Source organism: Sorex fumeus, unplaced genomic scaffold (genome assembly GCF_029834395.1).
Source record: "Sorex fumeus unplaced genomic scaffold, SorFum_2.1 ptg000030l, whole genome shotgun sequence".
NCBI classification, from domain to species: domain Eukaryota; kingdom Metazoa; phylum Chordata; class Mammalia; order Eulipotyphla; family Soricidae; genus Sorex; species Sorex fumeus.
In genome coordinates this window covers 18,005,929-18,018,688 of record NW_026606087.1, presented here as the reverse complement: position 1 = coordinate 18,018,688, position 12,760 = coordinate 18,005,929, and the positions used below count along the sequence as shown (strand labels likewise).

The following is a 12,760-nucleotide window of genomic DNA, read 5'->3' as shown; positions in this document are numbered from 1 at the left end:
GGGCATTTGCCTTGCACGCTGCCAACCTGGCTTCGATCCCCGGCATCCCACATGGTCCCCCAAGCACTGCCAGGAATAAATGAGCATCGCTGGGAGTGACCCCCCCAAAAAAAAAAAAGAATTTTTTTTTCTTATTTTTAATTAGTGAAACACCATGAGGTACAGTTGTAGACTTACAAATTTTTTGTGCTTGGATTTCAATTATATAATGATCAAATACCCATCCCTCCACCAGTGCCCATTTTCCACTTCCACGGGTCCCAGTATTCCTCCCTCCCCCCATCCCTCCATCCCACCCTGCCTCTGTGGCAGGACATTCCCTTTTGTGTTCTCTCTCTCGTTTTGGGTGTTGTGGTTTGCAAAAGAGGCATTGAGTGGCAATCATGTTTGGTCTATAGTCTACTTTCAGCATGCTACAAAAAGAAAAATTGTTAAAAAGACTTCATGCAGAGCAAGTTAGTGTTGAATTAATCCTTTTAAATTTAAAATGGCTATTAGGTATCACATTGAAGATGTCAGGTTGGATATAGTTGTCTGGAGTTTAGAGCAGTGCTTTTGCTAAATATATTAATCTGAGGGCCACCACCACATAGATACTATTTAAAACCAGATGCCTGGATGAAATTGCCAAGGGAATGAGCATCCAACAACTTAATTAATTTAGAAATTTGATCCTGCTAAAGTATTTAGGGTACTCAAGGCCCTCCCAGGTTTATCCCTGGCACCCAGTATGGCCCAGGAGTCAAGGTCAGGACAAAGCCCTGATGTGGGCTTTCTCTCAGATGTGCCTGCTACTCTCCTCCCCCCCCAAAAAAAATTTACATAGCTGGGGGCCAGAAAAAGAGTTTTCATTTACATGACCGACCCTAGTTTGATCCTCGGTACTGCACTTCTCTCCTGAGACCTCCAGGAGTAATCCCAGATGACCACAGAAACAGTAGTAAGCCCTGAGCACTAGCTGTGTGTGGCTCCAAAAAAAAAAAAAAATAGATTTTTCTTTACCTAGTTGGGGACTAGGAGTATTATGTGGCTCGGTGTTAAGAGTACATGCCCAGGCCAGAAGGATAGTACAGCAGATAGTGTGGCCGCCCCGGGTTCGATCCCCGCCAGGAGTAATTCCTGAGCGTCACCGGGTATGACCCAAAAACCAAAAAAAAAAAAAAACCCGCATACCTCAACTTAAGAAGTTTTGGGTTTGATCCCTGGTACACACGCACACAAAACATAAAAACACACACAAATTTTTGGTGTGTTGCATTTTAATTTTAAAAGTCTCACTTTTATAACCAACAACCAACACACATATCAAGACAAGTTTTCAGAACCTTGTTTTTATTATTTTTATTTTTCACAAAATACTGTTTATTTTTTTTCTACAGGCAAGTGTCAATTGAGGAGGGAGAAAGGAAAGCCAAAGAGCTAAATGTTATGTTTATTGAAACTAGTGCAAAAGCAGGATACAATGTAAAACAGGTAAGTGTGGGGGTTTGATGTAAGAGCGATAACAGAAAACAAGTATTTGGTGTCAGCAATGATATGTTGCTTGCTGTGAAAGTACATTCTGGTTACTTTATAAATTATAAAGTATAATTATAAATTGTAAAGTTATAAATTGCTGATGTCTCATTTTTTAATTTATTTTTGTTTGGGGGCCACACCTGGCAGTGATTTTGAGCTACTCCTGGGTCTGTGTTTGATGGAAGATGTTCCTGGGATCAAATCCAATATCCCATTTGCTTTTCATGTGTTTAGCCCACTGAGCTATCTGTCTGGCCTCTACTGGTTTTTGAAAGATGTTTATAACTAGAATGTTTTAGCGCTGTAGCACTGTCCTCCTGTTGTTCATCAATTTGCTCAAGCGGGCACCAGTAACGTCTTCATTGTGAGACTTGTTGTTACTGTGTTTGGCATATTGGGTACGCCATGGGGAGCTTGCCAGGCTATGCTGTGTGAGCGGGATACTCTCAGTAGCTTGCCAGGCTCTCGGGGGGGAGGGGGGGAGAAATTGAACCCAGATTGGCCTCGTGCAAGGCAAATGGCCTACCCTCTGTGCTATCACTCCAGCCCAGAATGTCTTAAGGAAAAATAAATTAGTGGCAGACTGTTTTGTGCAAGATGGGATTGCCAAAAACTGAACTTCAGTGCTTACACATCAAAGAGAACAGTAGTCCCAGATTTTTAGGATTTACAAACCAGTAACTTTTTTTTGTTTTGGGGCACATCTGGCAGTGCTCAGGGGTAACTCCTGGCTCTGCAGTCATGAATCTCTCCTGATGGTGTTCGGGATTCCATATGGGATGCTGGGGATCAAATCTGAGTTGGCTGGTGCAAGGCAAGCGTCCTACCCTCCGTACTGTCTCACCAGTTTCCACCAACAAATTATTTTTTAATTATAGATGATCAGTAGAAAAATTGAGTTATTTAGTTAGTGAAATAAAAATTCTAGAGACCCCCCCACTTAGAAAAAGAGCAAAAAAATAGGGGGAATGACCTGCCACAGAGGCAGGGTGGGATGGGGGGGGGATGGGGGGTGGGAGGGATGCTGGGACCTGTGGTGGTGGAGGATAGGCGCTGGTGGAGGGATGGGTACTTGATCACTGTATAACTGAAACCTAAGCACAAAAATTTATAAGTTTATAACTGTACCTCATGGTGTTTCACTAATAAAAATAATTATTAAAAAAAATAAAAAGAGCAAACAAGAAACATATTATTAATAGATTAAGCCATCTCCTTTTCTTAGTAATTAGTCATATAGAATAAATATTTGTCACGTCAGACGGTGACTGATTTTATGTATTAGCAAAGAAATAATATCACATTTGTAATTGTGTGTCTGTTCCTTAGATTAGTTCGGGTTTTTTTTTTGGGGGGGGGAAGGTTGTTGAGAGCCCACACCTGGTCATGGGTATGTGATTTTGGGGGATCAAACTATGATACATTGTGTCACTTTTTTTTTTGCTCTTTGAGTCACACCTGGTGATGCACAGGGGTTACTCCTGGCTCATTATTCCTGGTGGTGCTCAGGGGACCATATGGAATGCTGGGAATCGAACCTGGGTTGGCTGCATGTATTGCAAATGCCTTACCCGCTGTGCTATCACTCCAGCCCATGTCACTTTTTTTTTTTAATTGGGACCAGGTCAGCAGTACAGCAGGCAGGACTCTCTCCTTGCATGTGGCTAACCAGATCCATCCCCTATATCCCATATGATCCAGCCTGCCAGGAGTAAGTCCTGAGCACTGCCAGGTGTGGCCAAAAACAACAACAAAGATATATTATCTTAATGGCTATGCTTCCTGACCACAGAGCCAGGAGTTAAGTCTTGAGCAGTAAGTAGCTGGGGTGATCCCCATTTTTCTCCACCCCCTCAAAATTTTAAAGAGTCATAGGGTGTTTATATATAAACCCCCTCAAAATTTTAAAGAGTCATATAGGGTGTTCATATAGCTTAACTCCTGTTTAATATTTTGTTTTTTGGGTCACACCTAGCAATGCCCAGGGATCACTCCTGACTCTACACTTTACACCTTTCAGTGCTGAGTGGTGGTGGTGGTGGGGTGTGCAGTGCATATGGGATGCCAGGAATTGAATTCTTGGTCAGCCACATGCAAGGCCAATACCTACCTGCTGTAGTATCAACTCTGGTTCCATTGTTGGGTCTTTTCCCTTCTTGTCTTCCTATAAGCATAACTTGTGTTTTTATAGAAGTTTTTTTTGGGGTTTTTTGTTTGTTTGTTTTGGGGTACCACCAGGTGTGGCCCAAACCCTGCCTCCCCCACCCCCATATTAGGTCTTGAGAAAGAGTTAGTAGTAACATTTCAATTCTGCCCTAGTACTTTCAGAAGGGCTCTTCCAGCCCCCAAATCTTTCCCACATACTTGATTTAACATTTGGAAAAATTGTTTTTCTTGTTCAAGGACCATGAGTTATTGTAATTATCATCTGCTATAAATAAAACTGATTTTTCAGAGGCTCTTGTGTAATACATCAGTCCTTGGCAGTTTAATAATTTCCCAGGGTGGAGAGATAGTATAGGAGGTAAGTCACCTTGTGTGCAGCAGACCCCAATTTGATCTCAGGCATCACACATGGTCCCTGAGCATTGTCAGGAATGATCCCTGAGCACAGAGCCAGGAATAGCTCCTGAGCAGTGCTGGATGTACCACCCTCCCTATCTGCCCCCTCCCCCCAAACAAAAAGTCCATCAATGATAATTTCCCTCAGTTTTTACAATGATTGGTTCAGTTAAGTATGCTACTTAGTATATTAACTGTAGTGTATGAACTTCAAGCCAAGTTTATAGAAGAGAAAGCTGATAAATGGGAAAATGATCTGTCACATAAGAAGTCTACCCACAATACCTATCCAGGTCTTTAAACTGCCATTCTCTAGTGCTTTCTGCATGACAGCTTCTAGTTTTAGCTTTTTGTCATCCTGCTAATATACCCCTGATATCTTTTGTTTAGATTAAGTGAATTTTTTTTTGAAACACTGTGATCTCTACAATACTGTCATGATAAGGTTTATGCATGCAGTGTTCCACCAAATTGTATTTAGGTGGTTTTTGTTACATAAGTCTTTGTAACCAAAGACAAAATTGACTTCTTTAAGTGCCTAAAAGAGTTCTAAGTACAAGCTGCTTTTTTTTTTTTCAATGACTTCTGAATGAAGTCCTTTTTCTAAGTACGATCTCCCATGTATAGAGCTTTATCCTAGTTCTTTTATATATTTTGTGCTCCATCCACTCTGTAATACCTTAACATTTTTTAATATATCTTGGGGGACAAGGGGCGTTGGGCCCCACTTAGTGATACTCAGAACTTACTCCTGGCTTTGTGCTCAGGGATCACTTCTGTCAGACTGGGAGGAACCATATGGGATCCTGGGAATCAAACCCAGATTTGCCAGGCCACGTGCAAGACAGCATCCTACCTGCTATACAGTCACTCTGGCTCTCATCTTATGTGCTTTTTTTTTTTTTAATGTAGGAGTACTGCTATTTATTCAGCCACTGATTAGCTGATTGAATTGGACATGAACTCCACCTTACTTTTTTTTTTTTCATTTTTTTATAATTTTATTTATTGAATAACCGTGAGAGCAGTTACAAAGCTTTCAGGTTTAAGTCTCGGTCATACAATGAAACACCCGTACCTTCACCAGTGCCCATTCTCCACCACCAAAAACCCCAGTATACCCACACCCTCCCCCTACCTGTGGGGCAGATGGTTTCCACATTACTCTCTCTCTACTTTGATTACATTCATTATTTTGACACCAGACCCACCATTATTGTTTGGGATTTTACCCCAACACTCAGATCTTCTGAAAAAGCAACATTAGACAATTTGTTTTCTATTGCTGGTTAAGAATAACATATGATGTCGCATGACTGTAGTAGTGGCCGCACAATTTTGAAATTATGAAATTTTAACACATATCTGGAGGGATTTCTGCCAAAACCTGCTGGATTCTGAGATTTGTTCCTGAGTCTCTGGGATCATGGCCGTTAAGCAGCTTGATCAGGAGCCAGAAAGGCTGTTAATGGGCGGCGACTCATGGTCTCATTGGGATGGGGAGGAAAGAGCTGGCTCTACCCCAATCCCGTGGCCTAACGTGTCTTGTCACTGCGGGCCCAAACCTGACTGTCCAATGGCCTCTGGTGGATGGCGGCCACTGAGCCACCAAGGGGGAGCAGGCGGAGGGACAGCACCCTTCCCCCCGCCCCCCCCAGGTTGGCCTGGCAACAGTAACCCACTGCAGGGCCTGGACGCATGTCTGCCAAAAAATGCTGGGTTTCGAGTCCGAAAGGTAGATCAAAGAGTTGGAATGTAGACTTTACATGTCAGAACACTTAAGGGAGTGTCACTCAAGCACCACATCAGGAGTCGCCCCTGCACACCAGCCCAGAGAGATAGTACAGCGGGTAAAGCGCTTGCCTTACACACAGATGGCCTGCATTTGATCACTGGCATCCCATATCCTTGCTAGGACTAAATACTCCCTAGCATTGCCTAGTGTGGCCCAACACCACTTCCCCGCACCCCCCGCAAACACTCATCAATAATTCTTAAGGGATAAAACACGCCTCTTAAAGTTACATAATCTATTTATTCATTTAGCTTTTGTAAATTGTAAATATTATTGTTTGCACAATTGATAGATTTTGTCATTGTCGAATTTATTCTTGAATCTGCTGTGCTGATCTATATTTGAAACTATATTTATCTGTCAGCTCATATGCTTGCTTTATGTGTTACTTGATTAATGATGATCATGGATCCCTCATGCAATTTGTATTACTTTGATAAGATTAATGGGAATTTACACAACTATACTTGTACAATTTCTGTAGTACCCTCAATGATGTTAAGTAAGCATTCTGTAATTTTAAGTTTGATAACAGATTTTGGTCAAATACAGAGGCTAACACCAAACTTTGGTAGCTCTCTTGCTCTTTTAAACCATGACAGCTATGCTTTTTTTTTTTTAAAGGTCTTACTTGATCCTTAATCCAGATGACTAATGCTGTAGATTTAAAAAAAAAAAAAATGCTCATTTTCTATAAGTCTTTCTTTAAATAAATACTTAAAATTCTAGTTTTATCTGTCCTTCTGTTCTTTCTGCTTCTCATTTTAGTTCAGCAAAAATATGGTGTTGGAATATTATATGCCTGAAACTTGATTATGAATAACTTGTAGATCATGGTGCTTTAAAAGTAATAACTTTTTAAAAAATAAAAATAATAAATTAAGAAGACAGATACTACCCTCAAAAAATCATGAAACAAACTGAGTACTTAGCAGTGTTTTTCAACCAAATGAAAATTAAAAGCTGCTTTTAGGGGCAGCAGTATGGCCCAGAGGGATGGTGTTTATGTTGGACATGGGTGACACCCCAGGTTCTATTCCTAGAACCACATAACGCACCCCACCTCAGTATGACACTAGTCATACTAGATCCCAGGATGACACTAGTAGCTCTCCCCGTACCACTAGATTTTATCTCTACATCAGTAAATTTGTTTTTGGCATGCTATTTTTTTATATAGTACTCATTTATAGAATTAATAATAGACATTAATATGCTTTCTTGATGCTAAGGTCCAAGTGAGGAATAACCCACAATCTTTTACTTATCATCCAATGATTATCTACCTTTACTTACCATCTGCTAAATTTTTCTTCCCAATTACCATATTTTTCTCTTTACTACAGCTTTTCCGACGTGTTGCAGCTGCTTTGCCTGGAATGGAAAGTACACAGGACAGAAGCAGAGAAGACAGTATCCTTTTAATTTTGTCAGAAAATAATTGGGGCTGAAAAGATGCTATAGCTGTTGGGACTTTTGCCTTGCGCCTGGCCAACCCAGGTTCAATTCCTGATATCTCATATGGTCTCTCAAGCCCCTCTATGAGTGCTCCCTGATGCAGAGTAAGCCCCGAGCACTGCTTTGTGTGGCCCCCAAACAACAACAGCAACAAATTGCTGTATTGTGTCATTTCCTTTTTCAGCCAGGAATTGATGGCTTCTAGCAGAGCTTCCCAAAGATCTACTGCCTCCTGTTGGAAAAAAATTGTTGCCACCCCAACACATACACACACACACACACACACACACACACACACACACACACACACGTGTTCATCTCTGACCCCCATCCCATGGAAATATACCTTCTCTAGGAGAGTCAACAAATAAAAAAATGCTTCCTGGTTATGCCTGAGGCTACTACTATATCCCCTCCCCCCCATCCTTGTTAAATCATTCCAGTGTCCTTCTTTAGAGCATAGAAGTGTCCAAGGGTTTATTTTGGTTTTTTGTTTTTAACAAATGAGCTCTGATTATCCAAATTATCTTAACCATGTGCCTCCTACTGCTTAGAAAGTTAATTAAGGTAAATTTATTGGCTTAGTCTTTATCAAGCCAAATGTTCTTATCCCAGTCTTCACATTTTTTACTTCCATTGGCTATAGGCGTTCCTCCACATTTCCTTTACTTTTCCTAACATACAGAATTTCTCAGTACAATTAGATAATGACTCATAAGAGCTTTAGCATGGCCTCTACTTTCAGAAATGGGATACGATAAAGCATATCTACATCGAATATTTCAGAGGATTTTGAATTTTGGTTGTTTTTGCGGGGGGGGCTCACACCTGGCAATGCTCAGGGATTACTCCTGGCCTTGCACTCAGGAATTATTCCTGGTGGTGCTAGTGGAACATATAGGATGCCGGGGATCGAACCCGGTTTGGCTGCATGCAAGGCAAACGCCCTACCTGCTATACAATCGCTCCAGCCTCTGTATTTTGTTTTATATTTAGCTTTCAGTGTTCCATATGCAGATATAATTGAACTATAAAATTTATAGCACTTCGTATTCAGTTCTTCACACTTCTAAATATTTCAAGCGTTTCCAAGCCTTTATTTATTTATTTATTTATTTTGCTTTTTGGGTCACACCTGGCGATGCACAGGGGTTACTCCTGGCTCTGCACTCAGGAGTTACTCCTGGAGGTGCTCAGGGGACCATATGAGATGCTGCAAATCGAACCTGGGTCAGCCGCATGCAAGGCAAATGCCCTACCTGCTGTGCTATCTCTCCAGCCCCTCCAAGCCTTTATTGTGTTTAATAGCATAGTGAGTATGTCCTGTAGAGTTGAAGTTTGTGTATCAAATTCGTTCCCTGTGTTAGGACTATTTTGTTGGCTCTTTCCAGATTTTTATTATAGGTAATTCCCATAAAGAGCATCTCTGGGTTTTTTCTTAGTGGGAGGATGGAGGATGTTTGTGTTTGGGGCTCACTCCCAGCCGTGTTCTGGGTTATTCCTGGCTCTGCACTCAGGAATCATTCCTCATAGTGCTCGGGGGACCATACGGAGTGCCGGGGATCAAACCCAGGTGGGCCTTGTGCAGTGCAAGTGTCTAACCCACTGTACTGTCCCAGCCCCAAGAATGTCATTTTTATGTGGTCTTTTGCTCCTGTAGCATTTTTTTTCTTTTTAAAAAATTTTTTGTTTATGGCGATGCTCAGGAGTTACTCCTAGCTCTTCACTCAGGAATTAACTCCTGACGATGCTCGGGGGACCAGATGGGATGCCAGGGATCAAACCCAGGTCAGCTGTGTGCAGGGCAAATGCCCTACCCACTGTGCTATTGCTCTGCCATCTGTAGCATTTTCTTAATTTAAGTAAAAAGTAAATAGAACTTAACCTTATTCTGACTCTGAATATAATAGAAATGAGCAAATTTGTTGAATTTCTCATATTATGAAATTGCTATATAGAAAATTGCAGCTGTGTAGGATCTGAAGCCAAATAAAAAATAGAAGGGACTTACCAGAAATATATGTGCTTCGTCGAATTGGAATGAAACTTCCCAGATCCTTAACTTTTGTTTCAGTGATTGACATCAAACTGGAGAAGCCTCAGGAGCAACCAGTCAGCGAAGGGGGCTGCTCCTGCTAATCCTCTGGCATCGTCAACCTTCTCCAGAAGCCCACTGCTTTGGCTCCCTTACTCTTTCATTGACTGCAGTGTGAATATTGGCTTGAAACCCTTTCCCTTTGGTAATAACGTATTGCAATTCATCATTGCTGCCTGTCTCGTGGAGATGATCTATTAGCTTCACAAGCACAAAAAAGTCAGTGTCTTCATTATTTATATTTTACAAAAAGCCAAAAATTCCAGCATATTCCAGTGATAACAAATAAGATACATTTTCTTAACATTTTTTTCCTTTACAATGTTACGATAATGTACTTCAAAATGATAGAAATCTCGACAGTGTGTGGCTTGGTTAAGGAGCAATTTTTTGCAGCAGCAGCACTGGCCTACCTCCTTGTCTCCCCCTGATTTTCTCACCTCTCCCTGTTTGTTCCCTACTTCCTTCACAACAAACAAGAGGAGGCAAAGCAGCAATTAGATCAGGCCTATTGGAATTTTCATTAAATTTTCGTGATACCACTTATTCTAGGCCTAGAGCCGAAATGTCCAAAAAATTTTTTGAGCACTGATATAAATTATTTAGACCTGATTTGAGATCAAAACTCAGCTATCATGGTAGGCAGTGCTTGAATTAAAAAGGGGTCTGGTGCATCTTCAAAATGAGCCCTAGTGAACAGACTGAGTGCTTACTAGTGAATGAACATAAACTGTGTTTCTGACCAAAAGAAATGACCTTTTCACATGTGCTTTATTAGACTCTGGGAGGGAATAGCAAACAGGTATCTCAACATGTTTTTAATGATTAATTCTCTAATGAACTATTTCTCCCAAGATATAAAAATTGTTGTTTTTAAAAAGATACCTTTTGTTTTTAAGGAAAAAAATAGAAAACAAAAAACCTTAAGCAATAGATTTCTCTTATTTCCCCATACACCTTATTTTTTAAAAATTGCTATTCAGGCAAGGCATTGTAGAAATCACATTCCTTTCAGAAAACCAGTGAAAAAATTCGAATTTTGCACCTTGATCGAAACTACCATAACCTATCAAAAATGTGCTATCTAAAACTTACCAACAAAAGAACCCTCAGCAGAATAGCAAATGCATTGCTCAGGACATTAGAGGTCAAATTGAAAACGGGAACAGTTTTCTTATAAGCCTCTAGAGGCAGATCTGGAATAATATACATAGGAGAGGGAAAAGAGAAAAAAGAAATAAAACTCAATATTATGCAGATTTATGCCTTATTTTTTAGCATTTTTTAAATGTTGGGTCTTTCAGGCTAATTTTGCTTTTTTTTTAAGATATGTATAGTTTGGTTAATTAACTAGTGATTTAGTTTTATATTTAAGCTATAATTAGTCTTTTCTTTGGTGATATTTATTTCTCACCCCCCTTTTTTTTTAACTGCAATTTTTAGATGTTTTGTTCGATCTACCTAGCGCTTCATCACCATGGCAATATGTATTTCCCTTAAAACACTGCAAACAAATATACTAGGAGTGCACCCTTTTAATCTTTACTAGTTATTGTGAGATTGCTGTGTAAGTTAATAAACACATTTGTAAATACATTGTTTGCAGGAAGAAAATTTCTGAGTTGCAGCTCAGGAAAAGCCTGCTGAATTTATGTTGTAAGCATTACTTAACACAGTATAAAGATGAAAAGACAAAAATATCTTCATCCTTTCTCATCCCTTCACTGCAACAAAATCCTTAACCAGGAGAACCTTATTCCCCCCACTTTGCTCTTCCTCCTCCACTACCCACTTCTTGTCACCTTGTAATATTCAGAGAGCACTTGGATTATGGGTCTGAATAGGAAAATGCTTTCAGATAATCATTAGTCTACATACCAGTAACTTATACTCAAAGATGGGATGGAGTTGTAAAGTGCTTTTATAATACAATATTATTGTTAAAGACAAGGATTGACTTTTTGTTTTATTTTGACATGGCATGTCCTGAAATAAATATCGATTCAATATGGCAGATGGGTCATACTCTTTATTTGAAGGAGCTTGTCGTTTCTGAGGTGGGCGGAGTTGTCTTCCTATACTGCAGCATTGGAGTTATGCTGCTTTTCACATTTGGTTTCACAGTTGGTTTGGGGTTCTTTCACCGGAGCAGTGAACTATGTTCAAGGCCCAGATTTTTTTTTAGTAGACATAATTTTGCTGCCAAAAGCATAAAAATACAAAGGAAAACAGTTGCTGACTTGGTTTCCTATTCCTGCCAAGGTGGTGCATTAGCTTCTTTAGTTTCTCCCTTGAACTAGAAAAAATGAAATGGATTCCAGAAAAATAGCAAGATAACTAAAAACTAAGAAATCCCAGGGGACTAAAAGTATTTTGACTGCTGGGGTAAGAGAATGACTCAAGGACCAATCAGTGGTGGAGGTGTATATTGATGAAAAGTAGTTGAATGGGGAATTGAGAACATGACTTAGCAAACTGCCTTGCAAGTGTAAGGCTCAGGGTTCAAATTCTTGCCATGTGCCACATGCACTGAGTGCAGTCTTAGCAGCCTGTGCGGTGAGCCCTGGTGCCACAGGAGATTCCTGGCTGTACCACAACCATACGTGTACAAGCTCCTAGGCTGGGAACTGTGACTGCTGGTAAGCGCGTGTGAGCACCACTGCAAGAACTATTACGAGGACGTGTGTGCCTTGGTCAAAAAATGGGACACCTAGCAGGCCCCACAGCTATAGGGAATTGAAACCTCAGTGAGCAGTGGAGTTGAGTGTGTGAGCATCATGGCTCGAAGTGCATTAGCACTACCACCATACACCTCATAGCCCACTGAGCACCAGCAGTCCGGCGATTCCCTGACGTTCTGCTCTTCCACTAAAGAAAGCCTTGGGGCCAGAGCAAATAGTACAGTGGGTGGGGCACTTGCCTTTCTGATTCAAAATCGAAAGCCATGCACTTCACTGAGCACTTATGCACTTCACCGAGCACTCCCAGGAGTGATTCCTCTGCAGAGCCAGTGTGTGCGGCCCCAAACCAAAAAACACAAATGTCTACTAAAGATACAAATTATGGTACATGCAACTATGGCATAGTTTAATAAAGTGGGATGTGCTCTTTAATAACCACAACAAAACAGATGACTCAGTAATTACCCAGTGGGAAAAGTTGGACAAAATTAAGTATCTTCTGCTTCCACCTACATAAAATTCTAGGAAATGAAAACTGTTCTAAAGGATGACTGCATTCCCCCAGCTCCAGAAATGTTGCTTTTGTTTTCTGTTTTTACGAATTTGGCTATTCCAGGTATTATGGTAAGTAGGATTAGGGAGTGTTTGTCC

General features: G+C 40.6%; 1 protein-coding gene across 2 annotated transcripts in view; it reads left to right on the top strand.

The window, feature by feature from the left end:
- RAB6A (RAB6A, member RAS oncogene family) overlaps positions 1 to 11,442 on the top strand; it is a 48,256-nt gene extending 36,814 nt beyond the window's left edge. For both annotated transcript variants that reach the window (XM_056115936.1, XM_056115935.1), the window contains exons 6-8: positions 1,380 to 1,473; positions 7,222 to 7,288; positions 9,408 to 11,442. In XM_056115936.1, coding sequence (XP_055971911.1) covers positions 1,380 to 1,473; positions 7,222 to 7,288; positions 9,408 to 9,472 — 226 coding nt within the window. In that variant the 3' untranslated portion in view covers positions 9,473 to 11,442. The remainder of the gene's footprint in view (positions 1 to 1,379; positions 1,474 to 7,221; positions 7,289 to 9,407) is intronic.
- Positions 11,443 to 12,760: the final 1,318 nt, after the last annotated feature.